The sequence below is a fragment of the Varroa jacobsoni genome, unplaced genomic scaffold, assembly GCF_002532875.2.
Source record: "Varroa jacobsoni isolate VJ856 unplaced genomic scaffold, vjacob_1.0 scaffold_797, whole genome shotgun sequence".
NCBI classification, from domain to species: domain Eukaryota; kingdom Metazoa; phylum Arthropoda; class Arachnida; order Mesostigmata; family Varroidae; genus Varroa; species Varroa jacobsoni.
Window position 1 is genome coordinate 269,767 of NW_019213699.1, and position 17,824 is coordinate 287,590.

Here is a 17,824-nt window from a genome sequence, read left to right on the forward strand (position 1 = left end):
CCTCCGACTTTGAGTCGTCGCCGGCGGGGGCTGGGATGGCCGTAGCAGAGGCGCTGTGAGACTGCTGCACAGATAAGATCCCGGTTTTACATTCAGAGCCGACTATTCTTTCATTGGTTCACCGGGTTCTTCGTCGAGAAAAAGTACTGCATTAAGGGTTTATCCTTGGTAGATTCGGATTTCAATGCGTTTCCCCGGGAGCAAAAAGGTGAACAGTGTCATAGGTAGCCTGAGTTAGTGGCGATGGCGGTGTTCTCTGGTACTATTGAGCGGGTGCATGGATCGTCGGAAGACGGAACGTTGGGACACGGCATGCGGAATAGATCCTGCTGGCTCTCTTCTTGCCTTGGGTCTTTGAATCACTTCGACCTTTTGGTCTCTGCTACTACTCCTCGATACTCGGTCAAGCCTGTCCATCCGTTCAATATTCTATTAGCCTACTAGCCTTAATAAATGCTGACTTCGCTAAGGCTGTACTTTGTTCGCGCTGTGCTATCCGTTTCACTGACGCCCATCACTTTGCCACTCTTTCCCCAAGACACACACATACGACATAGAGACATATTTGCTCCCACATAACCGGCGATCTAACGAATTTGACCCGGCCACAACCCGACTCCGCGGTCGGGCCGCGTTTCTGTCCTAAGGCGCTGGAGTCAACGTTACTTATTCTGCCCTTTGGCTTGCTTCTACGTTTTCCCGTTTTGTCGTGTACTCCATCTACATTACTGACGCCTCTGCTTCAGCTAATGCCGTTTAAGAGTTCGAGACTGAATGGGCTGATTTGCTGTTAGAGCAAACACAAACAACGGCTACAATTTGCCGGACACGGATTCTAAGCCCTACTGGTTTCTACTTGCGGCTCAACAGCCTTATCTCAAGAGACTTTCGAAAGCCATTCACCTAATATTCCCCGGCCTGGCAAACTGTATTGAGCTAAATATGCAGTATCTAATTCGATAAAAGACGTCTAGTTAACGTAAAAACCCCGTAATCTTGTTTAAATTGCTTATTGAACTCAGGTGTTTTTAAGACAACTCACATTTAGCTTAAAAGCAATAGGTGCATTGAAGGCTTGTTTGAGCTTTAGATTGGAAGCGCTGGACTGACGCCTTTTGCCAAGCCCATCTGCCACTCATTTACGATGCTGAGAAGCTATAAGCAGAGTTTATGGACATAAAGAAACTTGCTGTGTTCATTGCGAATAGTGGTTTCCGCTTTAAACCACAGAACAATTCTTCGTTTCCCTAACGATCTGGGTTTAGTACGAACTATATTCTCTATCAGTGCTTTTCTATTAAAAGTCAAATGTAGTCACACTGCTTTTAGATCAACACCAAGAATACTGCTCTCACGGATGAATGCAAAACCCATTTTGTTGAGTAATAGACAAGTGTGGTTCGTTCATAAGATCATCTAAAAGCATTGCTGAGGCCCCAAACCAACGACAGATGGCTAGAGAAGCAGTTAAGCGGCAGCTTTCAGAGCAAAATGTTTATGGCTCGTATACATGAACTAAAAGTCATACACTCACCATTCACATTAGATCGTGTTGTGACAATATAATGTTCTAGCGGCTCCTTGTTTGAAAAGCGCGCGGATCCTGATAGAGAGCACTTGTAACCATGAAACCGGTTTACGTGAGTGATGGAAGGCCTATATTGTAGATATATAATTTTCTTTGCAATGGGGAGAACAAAAAAGTTGTCTCTTATCATGTCAAGTGTACCCATTCTACGGAGCCCGTACGTCTGTGTGCTACATCATCTTTGTAAGGTTTCTTAACCGCACAAACTGCGTAATTATAGTCGACTTACAGACGTGGTAAAAGTAAAACAATGGTATTGAATTGTCTGCTTGGGTCTCGGCAGTAATGGTGCAAGCCCGCTGATTGCAACAGCTATGGTAGCAGTCGATTAGGCGGTTTTAGTGAAGTACGCGGTCGCTACTACAGCCGTCGAAAAAGCTGAAAAGAAGGATATCAAATAAGGTGAAGCTCGGCCGTCAAGAGGCATCGTCGGCTGCTCGATCTCAGTTCTTGAGGTGTTGCTGCCGGCGGCTGTGGTAGCAGCAATAGTAGTAGTAGCACCGATCCTCTGTCACAAATGGGAAAGTAAGTCGTTAGCCAGCCGTTGCAGCACACACTGTGCATGACTTTTGCTGCCGCTCCTGCTGCCGCTGCTACTTATCGAATCATCGCTGTCTTTACGCTCTTTCGCATTTTTTCTCTAGTTCTCTATCTGACCTCCTTCATTTCTTGCTGCAGCAGCCACCTTAACGATGGGAAAATGAACAGAGCAGAACGAAGCACAAGAATGCGATGGCGGTTCCTCTTCGCCTGCGTTTCTATCTCACCTTATCTCCGTTTTCATTCGTACCACAACATGCAAGCGTTTCCGAGCGATGAGCGCGGACCGAGCAGCAGAAGCGGTAACACGAAAAAACAATAATAAAGGCGGGAACAAGACCTCTAACCTGACCTACAATAAGTAGTAACAGTGGTGGCCCCTGCTACCTTCTATCACCCGTCTTCCCCGTCCACCCAGCCTGCTTGGCTTATTTTTCCTCTGGCCATGCCGAGGTCTATGAGCGCCGCGGTATGCCTAAGGACAGGCTACCGCTGCTTGCACTTCGCCGTGTGCAACTGCTACTCGCCAAATAGAACGCTTGAAGCTAATTTACGAGACCCGCTTAAGCGACTACCCGAGGTCCCAATTGAGCAGAACAGCAGCTTCCGCTGATTTACTTTCGGTCTGTTCCGCTGCCGATCAGACGCTATCGACTCCATTCTACTAACTGTGATATGGTAATTACTACTGCATTATTTAATGGATAAATTAACTGTGTGATAGCACTTTGTAAATGGTCATAGTGTCGTATTATGATATTACTAAAACCTACAATTACTGGCAAGGCCAAGCAACGGGAGGGCTTTAAGATAGGCATAGTTTTCATTGTTTGAGTTGCTTAAGTAGAAATTCTGCTGGTAAACCTGATACTCAAAACACGAAACACTCTGTTCATGATTCTAGTGAAGGATGTTGTCAGACGAGATAGGTATGTAAAGGAACTCCATTTATATGCACTAGTGTACAGGTTTCTACTTAACAAAGAAAACTTTTTCGAATAACTTGAATACTGAGTTCGACGTAAACCCGATATGTTTGTCCAATCTGATGCGACAATTTCGTAGAAAGGAACGCTGCACAGATGATGTCTATTTGACATCATCGTATTTTGTGCGATTCCATCGTTAACAGGCCGATAGTATTCTTCTACGACATTGCAGTCTTCTTATTTCAAACTACATCTCTTCTTTTTGTTCTGTACCGTAGCGCTACAACTGCAACAGGACAAAAGCCTTTTAGCATGTGTCTACCAAGTATTATTAGCTCACTGTTAAGGATTAATAGATAATTTTGCTCATACTTATTGAAGATAAATGCGTACCTAGTTGGGTTAGTTGAACCCAGGTTGAGGTGAGCAAAGTGCAATGTGTCCTTAGTTACGCGGATCTGATACGCAATGTCGAATGACTCACCTACCGATCGACTGAGCGAATGCTCAATTGCACTGTTAAAACTACTACCACCCTCCATCATTTAGTCAATGCTACACACCGGGCTGGAGACGTTGGTTACACGTCGGGGCCGTGTCACATCATCTACGTGCAGATTTAACTCCGCCCCGACCTACCAATATTCTTTGTCCTTTTTTGCTTTCTCTCTGGTCCTGCCTTTCTCGCTTTACATCGTCCTCATCTCGTGTTCCCAGTCCCACTAATGCTGCCTCTATGCTTGCATTCTTCAACTTGGAACTGTATCGCATCGGAATGACTTCAATCTACTTTCGGATGGCCCGCAACTTGGCCATAGGACAGTTGTAGTAATGATGATATCATTGGCACATGAAGTCGTAAGCCGTTAGCTTGGCCTATCCAAAGACCCGGATGTTTCACCAACGAACACCACGAACGTACCAATGAACGACAGAGCCAAGCAACAGGGACAGCCAACGCAGACTCTTCGCCTTTCTGCCACCGCCTGTATTCCCTGTGCTGTTGCTCTATCTGCCTCAGTCTTCTGTCCAGCATCTTCTGTGTGCCTTCCTCACTTTTCGCACTTCGGCTGACTCAGCGGAAGTTGCCGTAGCCCACTTTTCGCATACTTGCCCTAGCTGTTGCCCCTCTATTTTCTGTGGTACGAGCGACGCCATTCAACTGACTCTCTTTCTCTTCATTGCTTTCGCATGTGTCATTTCCCGTACGGCCGACTACTAGTCGCACTTTTCGTCGTGCTTAATAAATTCGTTCGAAGCGTTCTGCACGCGGAGTGCGAGCAACGGTAGCCTGTTCACATACGGCAATGCTCGTGGGCGTAGGCATCAGTAGAAGAAAAGATGGATCCGTAAGGCCTAATGGACGGGGCGAAGGGGTGACAAAAGGCAGCGGGCGGCTATCACCGTCGCTCATGTAATAGGTTAGGTTTGCAAGACTAGGTCTTCTTTTCATTTTCGCCTTCGTCGTTATTGTCGTTGTTTCTTCGTGTCGCCAGCACCACTACTCATTCAGCGCTCGTCCCTCAGAGCAATTATGCGTGCATTTCTATTTGAACTTATGTTCGGAACTCTATAGATATGTTCATATATATTTGTATTGTTAGATCCATCAACGTTCCCCTTCGTTAATACTTTTATGCCAGCTGCTGCCCAGTTATGTACTGCGTCTCATCCACTCCATAACAATTGATTTGCTGGTCAATGGAATATAATAATGTGGTTGCTTACCTATGCGAAACCTATTCTACTATATTCTATAATTGTGCATATAACCATGCTTTTTCACATTTTATAATGTCAATTTTCTATTAATTGTCGCAATCTGCTTTCCATTCGCTCATTATTTCTGCGATAACGATCTCAGGTTATCTTTCATACTGCTTACCTTCCTTGGGATTTGCCTAAGAGTGTCTTGTTACCATCCTATAAGCCCCGAGCTGAATAAAATTAGCATTAAGGTCATCCTCAACTCATTAATTTCTCGTTATATACTCGTTTCATTGCCACATGCGTAGTGACGTAAAAAATGTCAACGTTGGCAAAGCCACAAGAAAGTGCATCGTTACCCATAGCTTTGATTTTCCATATGTAGTTTTTGTCCGATACCATTTAGGTTCCCTTTCACTTTTTGGCCATTATTTGGATGAAAACTCACTGTGCTATTTATGTAATTAATTATTTTCCTCAGCATTCGTTTTTTTAAATTAGAATCCCTATGAAATATTACGCTTTATGAACGCATTTTTTTCAAAAAAAAAAAACAGAAAAATATTTTTCATCTAACAACTGTTGTAAAATAGGTAAAGCAGGTACAAATTTCGCTTTGTATATTATGAAACTAAGCTTTCGAATTTAGCTGTAATGAAAGTTCGGTGAGTACACCCCGAGATCATTAGAGTCGAACATAACTGTGATACTCTGCGATATCTTTTTCAAAAAATTGAGAAGGGATTGACTTAGTTTTTTTTTGGCTTGACTTTTTTGATTGACTTAGGTGTTTTTGATGCTTGTTTCTCTTAAAGAAGAAAAACAGGCGAAATGTATACGGAGAGTTAGCGTCTAATAAAAGCAAATTACATTTGTTGATGTGCCATCAGGTTGCCGACACATGATTTGACGTACCCATTTACGTATCTGTCTTTCATTCACTTAGCTTCTTAAGGTAAATATATTTAGGAAAATTTAGGTAAATATATTATGCTTTCTAGTCATTAATACACAGAGCTAATATAATTGTAATAATATAATTTCTGTTTAAAACAATAGAAACCCTCAAAAATACCGAATATTTGCGAAATAATTTCACATTTTCTAAAACTACCTTACATTTGTGTCTGATTATTCAATACATTCTTTTCACCAACCGAAATTAATTTGGAACTATTCGTCTATAAAAAAGAAAGTGGGTGTATTCAGAGATATCGAAATCAGAAACACTTAGAGGAAATCGAATTACACCAATCAATGTGACAGTAGCTACTTTTCCTTATATTTCCTCTGTAATCTGTCTTTCTTTTTCGAGATTTATGTGAAAATCCGAGAACTTAATCATGGGCAAAAGTTTGCGACATCGGTATCGGCGTTTTTCACTTAACAAAGAACGAATTTTAATAATAATCTAGTTTGTTATGTGTGCATAAGTATATATTTGGTATCGCCGTCTACGACCTTCTTCCACCTATCAACCGATATACTTCTTGCAGCTCGCTATGAATTTCTAAGCCTCCTGTTGAAGAACCCATCCAGCCGATCACTGAGATCCTCTCCATTGTCAGATATACTGTTACGAATTTTAGTCTTTAGTGTCGGAAAAGGTGCTTATCTATTAGCACGAAATCTAGAGAATATCGTTGCTATAGAGGAACGTCTCAGTCAAGCTCTCGCAGGGCGGTTCTAAAACTTTTGCCGCGGGGTATTGTTTTCTCTATGGCTTTTTTTTTTCTGTTAGATAGCCTCCTTCATCCGATGCAAGTTGGTAATATACAAATCGTTACTGTATTGATTTTCCCATTGCGTTGGACCCATCCAGGGTGCATCCCGCAGTTCCAAAATGCCACCCTTATTGAACTTCGCAAAGCGCCTTTGAATAGTTCTGTCTGGCATGAAGTTCACACCGTATACAAAAACCCTGCTTTGATAACCTTTAACTTTGCCAAATAATGAAATTGAGTGAGTGTCGAAAACGTGATTTTTATCACACTCAGGATTCTATCCTTAGACCCTGAACTCAAAATTCAATTTAGAGCGCAATGTATTTTGTAAATATGGCTATTATCTGCGATCACTTTTTTTTAGTTTTTGCCCATTTTCTTCATTAATTTCCTTCTTCTTTTCATTCTTAAATTACCATCTATCTTTAACATTTTCGCATCGCATTTTTTTCCACTGTACCTTCTCTAACCTTATCTATTGCTCTATTTCACTAATTCTCTTCCGATAACTTACCCGATCCCTCCGTCTCTACCACCGTTTGTGGGTTAGTAACAATTGACCAACCCGTTAATCCTACATATATACATATATCTGCGCAAGTCAATTGCCATCAATTTTGAATGCTTTTTCTCTTTTTTTTTTTGTAAATATATTGAGCTATTGTTTGTCTTTTTTCCATTGAGCTAGAAGTTAGCCTACTAAAACAGCCTGTATTCTTTTATTCCATTTGAACTGGACCTGATCAGTGAGCCTTGTTTTTGTGGAACTGGTTCCTTTTGATATGCGCGCATTTGCTTGCTTAATTTTCCGGTCGTAAGGGTCAGCTATGCGCGATAGCTTGATTGTCTACGAATTAACGTAAACTACCAAACATCTAAAAATACCTATCAATGTTTTATCGTTTATGAGCGATTGTCTGACTACTACGGACATTTATTCTGCCAGAGGAAAAAGCTTGATCGGAAGTATGCAAAGTTCAGACAATAAAGTTTCGAAAGAATGGAATACTGATCACTGTCAAATTTATCAGCAGAAAATATATTAGCTGAAGCAAATAGGTATGAGACCGTCAGATATTAAGACCCATTCCGTTTTTTCTTTCAATGATGATTTTTCTTTCAAACAACAGTTAATTTGCATTAATTGTAAAGTGGCGTTGACGATTTATTATCTTCTGCCCGTGGTATGGCACTTACCGACCTAATACCAGAGTCTGTCACATAAGTTAGGAAGTAAATTTTATAAAAAGTGTGGAAAACCCTTGATTGTAGACATTCATTATTTTAATAAAAAAATTCCATGTCGGAAGTAGCTTGTTCAAGGTGCTCTGCATCGTAGGTTATTTACAGTGACTGAGAGCTTACCATACGAAATAACCGCATACGTTTAGCTCTTGAACATCACTATCTCTAAGCAAAGAAATAGATACGCGAAACCATATTAGCTTGATCTTATTGCGACATTTTAAGAATGCCAAATACTTTTGTTGAGGGTGCCGTTTTCAATGAAGGAGACGGCAGCCGACCGAAGAAAATTGGAAACAAGCATTTCGTTCTTTGAAAAGCGCGCCATAGTATGGGACGCTCATCACGCTGAACCGAACGTTTCTGAATGGAGGGCTTCTTCTAGCTAACGAACTGTTGGTTTTTTTATTTCTGCGACGTGCTTCTAAGATAAAATTGGAGGGTTAGCCATCACGAACAGCGACTGTGACGTGGGGAGTTCGGAACAGGAAGAACAGTTCCAGCAAGCCTTACCGCGTTGATTATCCGTCTATTCTGTTCTATTGGATAAGACTGTCTGTTTTGATATATCCAGCACAGCTATTTTTTTGTCATGTTTCCCTTCGTTCCGCCTACCCACCCGCCGCCAAATATGCAATCTCAATTGATATCTCAATGGTCTACAGCAATGTCTGGATCTTAGCAAGACCAGGTCTAACCTGTCTAGTAGAGCCTAGGTTTCAGCTATGTCATCCCGTTATGTTACAACCTGCGGCTATCTAACGTTGCGATTGACTTGACACATACATTGCTTATTATTAGCGATTCTGTCCTAGGTCTGTGTTTGTGAACACGTTCTGCCACGTAGTTCTGGGACGAAACCGCAACGGATTATTTGCCAAAAAAAAACGACATGTACGTGTGTACGAATACATGAAGGGGTTTGTCGAAAGACAAAAAGTTCGTTAGAGATCTTTAAGTGATTTCAAGTCTTTTGTTCTTTTGTGCAGAATTTAGGCAATATACATAATATCCACCCGGCATAACTGTGGTAATGAATTAAGCCGTAAAAAAGGCGTAGCAAACTGTTTAACCTAATAGTTTCATGGACAACGATGCAAAAACGCTCGCTGTCCGAATGTGATAGTTAAGGCCTCAATTATGTACGCCTCGGCGAATAGGTTCAAATCGGATCACCAGGTAGAAGCTATGCAAAACCGTGGTAATACGATTATTGTTCCCTTTTAGCTTCTCACAAAAAATTATACAGTTAGTCGATTTGTTCTCTATTACGATAAAGTCAATTGTCGATCGAGAGTGATGCCACTACAGAATATTTTTACAGCTTATTGAAGCTCCTAAACGAAACGTTAATCAGTAGCGTAAGAAAAATTCGCATTGCTAAAAAAGTTAGTTCGTTTGCTTAGGGAATAAATTGTCTGCGGTGTATTTTACGGTACGATTTTCTGCTGCCATGATGATGCGGTAGAATCCTTTCTGTTGAAGCAGCCGTTAACGCTAGAGCAATACGAAAAGTAAAATAACACTAGTAGCATTGATCTCGATCCGAAATTTATTGGTGAAAATTTCTTAACATTGTACCGAGGTTCTCAGCAAAAGGTAAGCTTTTTCCGTACCAAATTTCATATTATCCTAAAGCTGCCTTCGTGCAGTCCGTTTGAAAAGTTCTTTTCGCTATAGAAAAGTTCGTTCTCAGTCTTGTCAGACAATGGGTTATAATTTGCAGTGTCGCATCGGCAAAATGTTGTTGTGTGCTAGCAGACAGCCCGACAATAGCGGTTTGGATTGTTTAACAGATTTCAGCGAAACTGTGCCAAGTTTCATTATTTCTACAAAATAAAAATATATGATAATAAAATGGATAGGCATCCAGGAGTTGTTAAAATATGATTATTTGCAGCGGGCTTCTACGTGGCCGCATTCGTATGTGTTACGGCTTATTATGGGTGTTTCCTGTTCCGACGTCTGTAAGAATGAGTCAAACTATTTTACAACCTGCGAATATGTAGTGCAATATGTTGTGTTTTTCTTTCATTGCTGAGAATTGCATTTGTATGTTTATTATATCGCCTATAGCTTGAAAAGCCAAAAAGTTCCTAATCGATCGCTGGAGAAGTATCTTTGGATCTCTGTTCAGAGTAGTTTATTTAAAAGGCGATAACCGGTCGTTTATACCAGGAGACCAACGTTAGAGAGACAGTGCTAGGTCTCCGTCGATGATTTACCTATCCCGTATTTCTTACAGGGACAGATGTTTTTTTTTTCTTGAAAATCAACCGCATGACTTAAAGTGACTACAACAACGTCACTTTACATCTTATCAGTCCTTATTGGATTGCATAGTCGGACATGCTGGTTGCCTAAGGTCACAGATTTCATGTCCATTGGCCAGCTGACAATTCCACTGCCTAGGACACCGGCAAGCGCAGATAATATTGCCGACCGACTTTGCTTGTCTGATTCTCTCACTATTTGTTTTCTGTTGGATACTAAAGCTGGTTACTATGTATAACTTGATTTTAATTTTCAAAACAAATATCCTTACAACGAATGCTTTCAAAGTAGTCGCTCACTGTGTAGATAAAAAAAAACCTTTGCCAGCGAAATTAATTGCTCCCGAAAATTTTATGAAAACATGAACGTTTTTCCTGTCTAATAGGTTTCTGCTGTTTTTTTTTTTTGTTTTTAGGTCATTTTGTTTTGATTTCTTCTTGGTTCGTTCCATGTTTTTTTTATTGTTGTCGTAAATACGTACCTCGTTCTTACTTTTACTACTTACGGTTAGTGGCTCTCTGATACGACACTGACGAACCAAAGCAGTGCTCTAACTACCCACGTACGATACGTATTTTCGTGTACGTGCCTTCTGCGGCGCCGATGATGGCGAGCGTGGGAGCTCAGGGTTAAATCTTTTTCATGCGAGATCGAGTAATGCTGGGCCGAGGTATGCTCCTCACACGAGGAGTGCTCGAAACAAAGTTTGGTTATCGTTGCTGTGTAAGTTCACCAGCCATCATCAATATGAAGTATAACAGCCGAGAAGTAAAGGGCAACGGTTAACGACGGGTCGAAAAACTATCAAGCGCAAAGGCTGGCGAGACTGTTGACGATTTTGCCACGCACTGGCAGTGCTAATAGTAATAGAGTTGGTAATAGGTTTTGACGGCAGTGCAGGACGTAAAAATTGAAACATTTATGGCGACGAAGATGTTAGCACAGTTGTGTCGGAATTCGACAGGTAATTTTACCCACGTGTTACGACGCACCAGACACAGGTAGAGGTTAACTTAGGCCGACGTTGTTACTAACATAGAAAGTCCTCGTAACCGTTCAGATTGTAACATGCGTGCCTATGAATCCTATGAATTTATATGTGAAGGGCAGTTGGATAACTAACGTAAGTAGATACAAAACACGGGTTGAAGGCCAGTCGTCAGATACAATACCCAACGGTGGTTTCGTAAGTACAACTCCAAGGTTTATTTAGTATTAGATAGGTGCACGTTGTACGACCGACGGCGTGCACGGGTGAGGGGGTGACTAAAAAAAGAGACCCAAGAAGGAGAACATCGTTGATGACAGAAGGCAACGGGATGGCTTGTTTTTGATCTTGGCGTCTTGTTTTTTTTGAGCCGGCCAGCAGTGACGGGGGCACAAGAAGCAACACGGACGATGTCGTTCACGCTAAAAAGGAAAAACGAGAAAAGAAGGAGATTTTCTTTCTGAATCATACGAAAGATATCAAGCGAATGACTGACATGGGTAAAAGGCAGTGAAAAGTCTATAGATAATGATACATGTGGTGTTTTTCAGTCAATGTAAGGCTGGAACATCAGCCCGTTCGGTGGAGCCCACAACATCAAACAGCCCCACTGAATGGGTATTGCCATCGTTCCATGTAGTGTGCCCCATCTGGTTTCGTTCTCGTCGTTCTCATCCAGCGGTAGCGAGCAACAACGACAATACGCGAGTAGCGCGAGGAGGAAATGGCGGTGGGCAAGCTGACGAGTTACCACTGCTAGCGGAAGGTTCGACTATAACAACAAGGTCAAGCACTCAATTATCGATACCGATAGCAATAACAACAACAACGCACACCTTTTTACCCCTACGATTCTGCCTGCTCATCCGTCGGAAGTGCAGCTGGTGATAAGGATGTACTACATATCAGATGCTGTTGCAATGACCGTGATAACAGGAGCTACCACTTTACCAATTGAGTTCAGCTAATCGAACATTCAGCGGAAGCGACAGCAAGGTACGATAGGCAACCGCTGATCTTACCACAGCAACCATCACAGCCGGTTTATCTTATTCCGTTCTTTTATTCTCGCAGAACTTTCGGCTTGAGTATTCTACCCTCGTCGTTATTCAGTACTGCCTAACACTGTTACTCCTCGTATCTCGTACGCTACAGCTGCTTGTCATCAGTTTCTCATTATATATATATTCTCATATAACATTGGCAGCGGCGTTGCTGCGGTAACTTCTCTTCCTACGCAATCATCTGCGAAACTGCTAGGCCTGTTTTGTGGCTTCGGTGACAACCACGATGATGACGATGACAGCAGTGGCAATGCCAATTGTGATGGTGTGGCAAAACCGCGATGCAAAGATCTGGATACTACGCGAAAATGTGGAGCAGCAGCTCGTATAGCAGCTGGTGGCCGTTTTCTATTAATGTGATTGAGGACACAAAGCATCAAGTTGGATAATGGTATCGGCAGAAATCGTTGCGGTCTTCTTTGTAGGACGGCGTTACAAAATCGTACGATCCTTCGGACCGCAAAGATTTTGCGAACCGTAAGTTCCTATCCGATTTCTGTAAATGGCAAGCGCACTGAATCGAGACATGATATATTCTTCTCTTCATTTAGCATCTTCTTCCTGTATCATTACCATGGTAGTCGAGCACAGTCGGCTACTATTCGCCGAAAGCTTGGAGACCGCCAGCGGCTGCGTCTGCTCAATGCAATTCGAAGGTTTGCACGTTCGACAGAAAGAAGATCTTCGTCGAAGATGCCAAAGTACGTAGCGAACGCGATAAGCCAAAAGGACGCCAAAGACAAAAGAAAACAAGAAAGGTAGCATGAATCTTCTCCAGCAACTGCTTACCACTAGCCTATTTGGAACATGCTGCGGAAGTGACATTCGCAGCAGCAGCAGTACCACCTTAGTTGCTATTGGCCTGTGCTGCGGCTGCCGTTTCCACGTTGCCAACGGGGGGTGAGCATGTGACGAGCTGCCTACTCAGAAAAGAGATGTAAGGCCACAGCCGACTAGAACGCTACTGTTGGCCAGCGGAGGAGGGAAGGGGGTGATGTGGCTCTAGTGATAATCAATTTTGTGGGTGGGCGAGTACTTGTTTGGATAGTTGATTGTGAATGCTTATTTGTGAGGGCATTTGCTTGCTCAGGAAGAAGCACTTTGTGTGAGAAATGTGAGGTGTGACAAACGGAGCAGCTGATAGGATGGCAAGCGCAGTCGGCTTGGAGCTTGCTGGCAACATAGTAATACTAGTGGTGGGGATGCATCATGATACAAGTTCACGCTCTTACGTCGACCGGCACAAATGGTCCAGAGATGAGGGCGGGCTGGCGGACGGGACTGGGCACGCCAGCCCTCTACGCATAGTTAGATGCAATATTCTGCATATACACATACATATTCTACGAACGGCAACATCCGCGTTAGTGGCGCTAGAGACAACAATATTTTAAATCTGTTTTTTGCAGTGTGATTAATGTAGTACGCGATATATGGTAGCGCGCAGGGCGATGGGATGGTGCCAGTCGAAACGACACCAGTGAGGGAACAATCAGACATCCGATAGACGAACAGCAACAACACAGAGGATCGCGGAGACACAAAAAGGTTGCAAGTTTATCAGATATAGGTTATGCAGAGGTAGTAAATAGGTGGAAACTGCGATTCTTTGGGACTAGGACTTAACGACTAGCAGGTACCTCTATTTCTAGCGGCGAAGACGAGAATGATGATGACAACAACGAAGCTATGAGCTTCGAAATACACTCTCAATTAAAGAAGAAAGACATCGCTTGAACAATGCATCATGGAAGGACGAAGCCTTGAAAAGATGCCTCAAAACAGTCGTGACCTGAGTCAATTCGTTCGACTCATCGGCTCATCGACTTACAAATAGGTCTTGCCAGCTTCCGGGTATTTAGCCCTTACTTCTTCTGCACATTTATCACTCGTGACTGTGAAGTTCACCAGATAATAACGACGGCTGCAACACAATTACATATTTTACTCCTAGTGACAACTGTAGTCAGCCGCAAAAAAGATGAGGGGCCAAAAAGGGGTGGCCAGATCAGAATTCATGCCACCGCAAGCTTCGCTTAGATAGCACGTAGAGAGATGAGTGAGCAAGTGTCTAAAACGTGATAATACTTTGGTCTTCATTAGGAGTTCTATTTGTGGATGGCATAGCACAGAAGTGAGGACGGAGAAGACAGGTTTCAATCTTTTGAGGGGTTCATCCCGTAACAAGCATCGTCGAACTCCTACGATTGCCAAAAGCGCGCTTGTAATGTACTACTTTAACCGCTTATAATTATAAATCGAGGTGCAATATCAAGCTCTGTTTACCTCAAGGAGGCACATTCGAATGTCCGATACCGTTGCCACAGGCAATGAGAAAGCTTCCAGTCAAGTTAATAATTCTTATCAATAGTGCGAACTATTAGCTTGCTCGGAACTCTTTGGCGGGTCAAATCTTTTGAAAATATATTTAGACAAGTTTTTTCTGGCAATATACGATTACAAGTCGATTGAGCGCCATAGCACAATAACAAGTTGAGAGCCAAAGATATCGGGTAGTACTGGATACCAACGGCAAGTAAATAAGATGTTATTTATTAATGGCGGAAGGAATGCAAAAAGGGAATCTTCATGAATCGAGTCCAAGACCGATGGGATTATATTTGTGTATCGTAGCTGTGCATTCTAGAGACAATCTGTACGGAAGTACTGTTGCGACAGACGTAAGTTAGTCTTTGCAACGTTATCGCTTATATAACACTAGTAAAACAACTTTTGTCATCAGCACTTGCAGAACCAGCTTGCCTAAAACTGATAGTTTTGGGCAAGCTTGTTTTATCTGAAACAATGGGATAGTCTCTGACCATAGCATCGTGTGATAAGATACGTGGTCGTTGCCAATATTCTGATATTTGCAGATCTCGAAGTACGTTCCCGTGAACACTGTTTTTTATTATCGTAAATCCTTCAGTTATAAATTATAGTGCGTACTGCTTCGAAAAGCCGTTTGTCTGTGTAAATAAATGTTTCGAATTTTATATTTGCTTATATTAGGAAACATTGTTTCAGATGGTTGACTCCTAGCCTGAAACTAATTGTGCTTTTAGCCCGTTTACATCTTTGACCACTTTACGTATTCCTACGTGCAACAGACAAACTAACACAGTACCATCACGGTAATAGTAGTCAGCCATTCACTTAGCTAGTGCTGAAATAATTTCTCAAAAAAGACCTTTCCCTGGAAATGATCATTTGATATTCACAAGTACTTTTTTTTAAAAAGGTGCAGTTTATTATTGAATACATTATTTATTGTAATTGGTCACCGTTATGAGCGTCTTACTTTAAGTTGTATTAAGTGTCTGCTATGAAAAAAGTTATCGTAATCTATCGACGCAGGACCTACGATGCCTCGCTTGATTACGGTAACTCACTTTGGTCCGATTTACAAAATGTATTTTTCAAAAATCAAATTCTTCATTCCATCAGCCTCTAAACGAAGGAACATTGCATAACAAATTGAATAATGACCTAAGGCGTTGTCGATCACAACCGGCGGCCACCGGTAGCCGCCGGATTGCAATTGCGCCGGTATATAAATATATATAATCGGCAGACGGAAGTGCCTTCCATTTATTCGTGGACGCTTTCTGCTGCCGCCTTCCTGCAAAACGGTAAGGACAACAATGGAGTAGCATTATGACAAGCAGAACTAAGAGAATGAGCGAAAAGGCAAAAGACGTAACGAGAGCGAAAGGAAAAAAACACATACACAGAAGGCATTTTGGTCGCAGTGGAGGCATTGCTAGTCACGATAAAAATAATTAAAAAAAGTTTTATGAGAATTCCGAAAATGGCAGGGTTTGCGACGAGATGTTTTCCATGCGTTTTTGTGTCCGCTTTCTGCTTCTCTTGTCTGTGCGCTAGTGGATGGTTTCCGCAATCGAACTACCTCTTAGTGATATGCTTGTAAAAGACTCACGTAAGGAAAAAAACCCTCCTCACTTGTCAGATGAATCCGATGTTCAGACTGACATATGAACTGAGCGCGGTGGAAGTTTATTGCAGAATGTATTGGCGTTTAGAATCTGAAATGAAGAATCTAGAATTCAGGTTATACTTCAGGTATTCGCGGAAGTGGGTCATTTGTGTGTCGAGCGATCTTTTGTTTTATAATGTGTTTGTGTCGTACTCTCTAACCATCTTCCTTATTAACAACTAGATTAAGACTATTCTGAATTAATCAAAATGAATATAATCATATTAAAAAAAGCTTTTTTTCCATAGTACCACAGACATCTTTCATTAGTATATTGGCCTTGCACAATCTTAATTTAGCAAACGTAATTCAAACCCTTCTACCTGGGTTTGTTTGGGACTATATTTCGTTATGCTATATTTATCTACAATGAAAAGAGCACAAGTTGACGGAATCTCTGCAGAGTTGGCGGCGCGTCGTTTTCTTCGTTGTCGGAATGTGGTCAGGCACGCGGAGAGAGCGGAAAAATATGTCCTAATTTGAATAGGCGTAGACTACTGCGACAACGGGTGACAAGTGACTATAGCAACGGCAACAGCAATAACTGCTACCGTAGCAGTAGAGTTTTCACGCAAGCAGCAGGAAACCTCCAGTCAAACTGTCCTTGTATCGCTCCCTCTGCTGATGAAAAGGAGTCTGTTCGTATATTTTGAGCCTAACAGGCCACGCTGGTGAGGTCTACTATGCTGAAAGCGTCTCTCGTGCAGCAGACATGTATGCATGTGTATGGAAATAGAAATGACAGATGCATCTGGCTCACTGTTTACAGAGATCTCACGATGACACGAATCAGACTAAGAGCGGAAATTGCAATTTTGGCCGCTGTTGTTTTTAGCTGCTACGGTAGTGCTGCCTCTATGGCGTTCCTTCTAAACGGTAGTCGGTCTAAAGTATAAAGGATGCAAGCTTTTTTGCGTCGCCTTCTCCACTCTCGGCTAAAATCATTCTATCGAGGTCGAGTAGCAGACGATAGCAGAACAGCAGCGTGCAACCAGCGAGTGATCTATTGTCTTCTACAAAGCTTTCTACATTAACACGAAGAGGCATAGAGTCCACAAAAAGTATGATCTGCAGTGAGTTTTGGACTTCTCTTATTAACTGTGGGTCGAAAATTTAGCGTTTGAATTTACCTATATTCTTTTTTTCTATTCAATCTTAAGTTCCCAATGAATTAAACTTTCTGGCACATTGAAAGCGATTGCTTTCTAGCAGATAAAGCCTTCGAGGGTGCGTTAGGCAGGGCGTTCGTCAAGCGACCTTATAAACATTACCCAAAGCTCGGAGTTCTCAAACAATCTTCCTTTATGTCCCGTTTCATTTCAGCAAGTTTTAGTATGTAGTGTACAATATTTGGTACTTCCGAGCAGATAAATTCGGATAAAAAAACGGAGGATTCCACAGACAAGTAGCCTCGAAGAGGGTAATACTTAATCAAAATCACCGTCTGATTGATTGTCCGTATTATTGTATGACCTTGTACGACTTTCAAGTAAAAGTGAAATTAAATGAATAGCAGATACCGTTAAATACCTTTCTTGTGACGTTTTAATTGGTATGCCAACGAAAACGAATGGTCGCAATCAGTTCCACTAGTTACCAGGAGAATTTGGAAACCGGCCAATTGTACAACATGAGTAAAAATATTCAGTTGTTATATTGGAGCGGTTGTTTGTGGTTGTAAGGTGATCGGCATCTTTCTAATATACTTAGCGTAAGAGACATGTTATTGACACTCTCTTTCTCAGCTAGATATAATGACAATGTAAAG

General features: G+C 42.0%; 1 protein-coding gene across 3 annotated transcripts in view; it reads left to right on the forward strand.

Annotated features, from left to right (window-relative positions):
• LOC111263897 (nudC domain-containing protein 2) overlaps positions 1 to 17,824 on the forward strand; it is a 50,869-nt gene that overhangs the window by 12,945 nt on the left and 20,100 nt on the right. Inside the window, exon 1 of one of the 3 annotated variants that reach the window (XM_022839390.2) lies at positions 2,988 to 3,057. The exons of the other annotated variants lie outside the window; for them this stretch is intronic. Coding sequence (XP_022695125.1) covers positions 3,039 to 3,057 — 19 coding nt within the window. The 5' untranslated portion in view covers positions 2,988 to 3,038. Of the gene's footprint in view, positions 1 to 2,987; positions 3,058 to 17,824 lie in introns of those variants that run through there. 3 annotated transcript variants of the gene reach the window in all.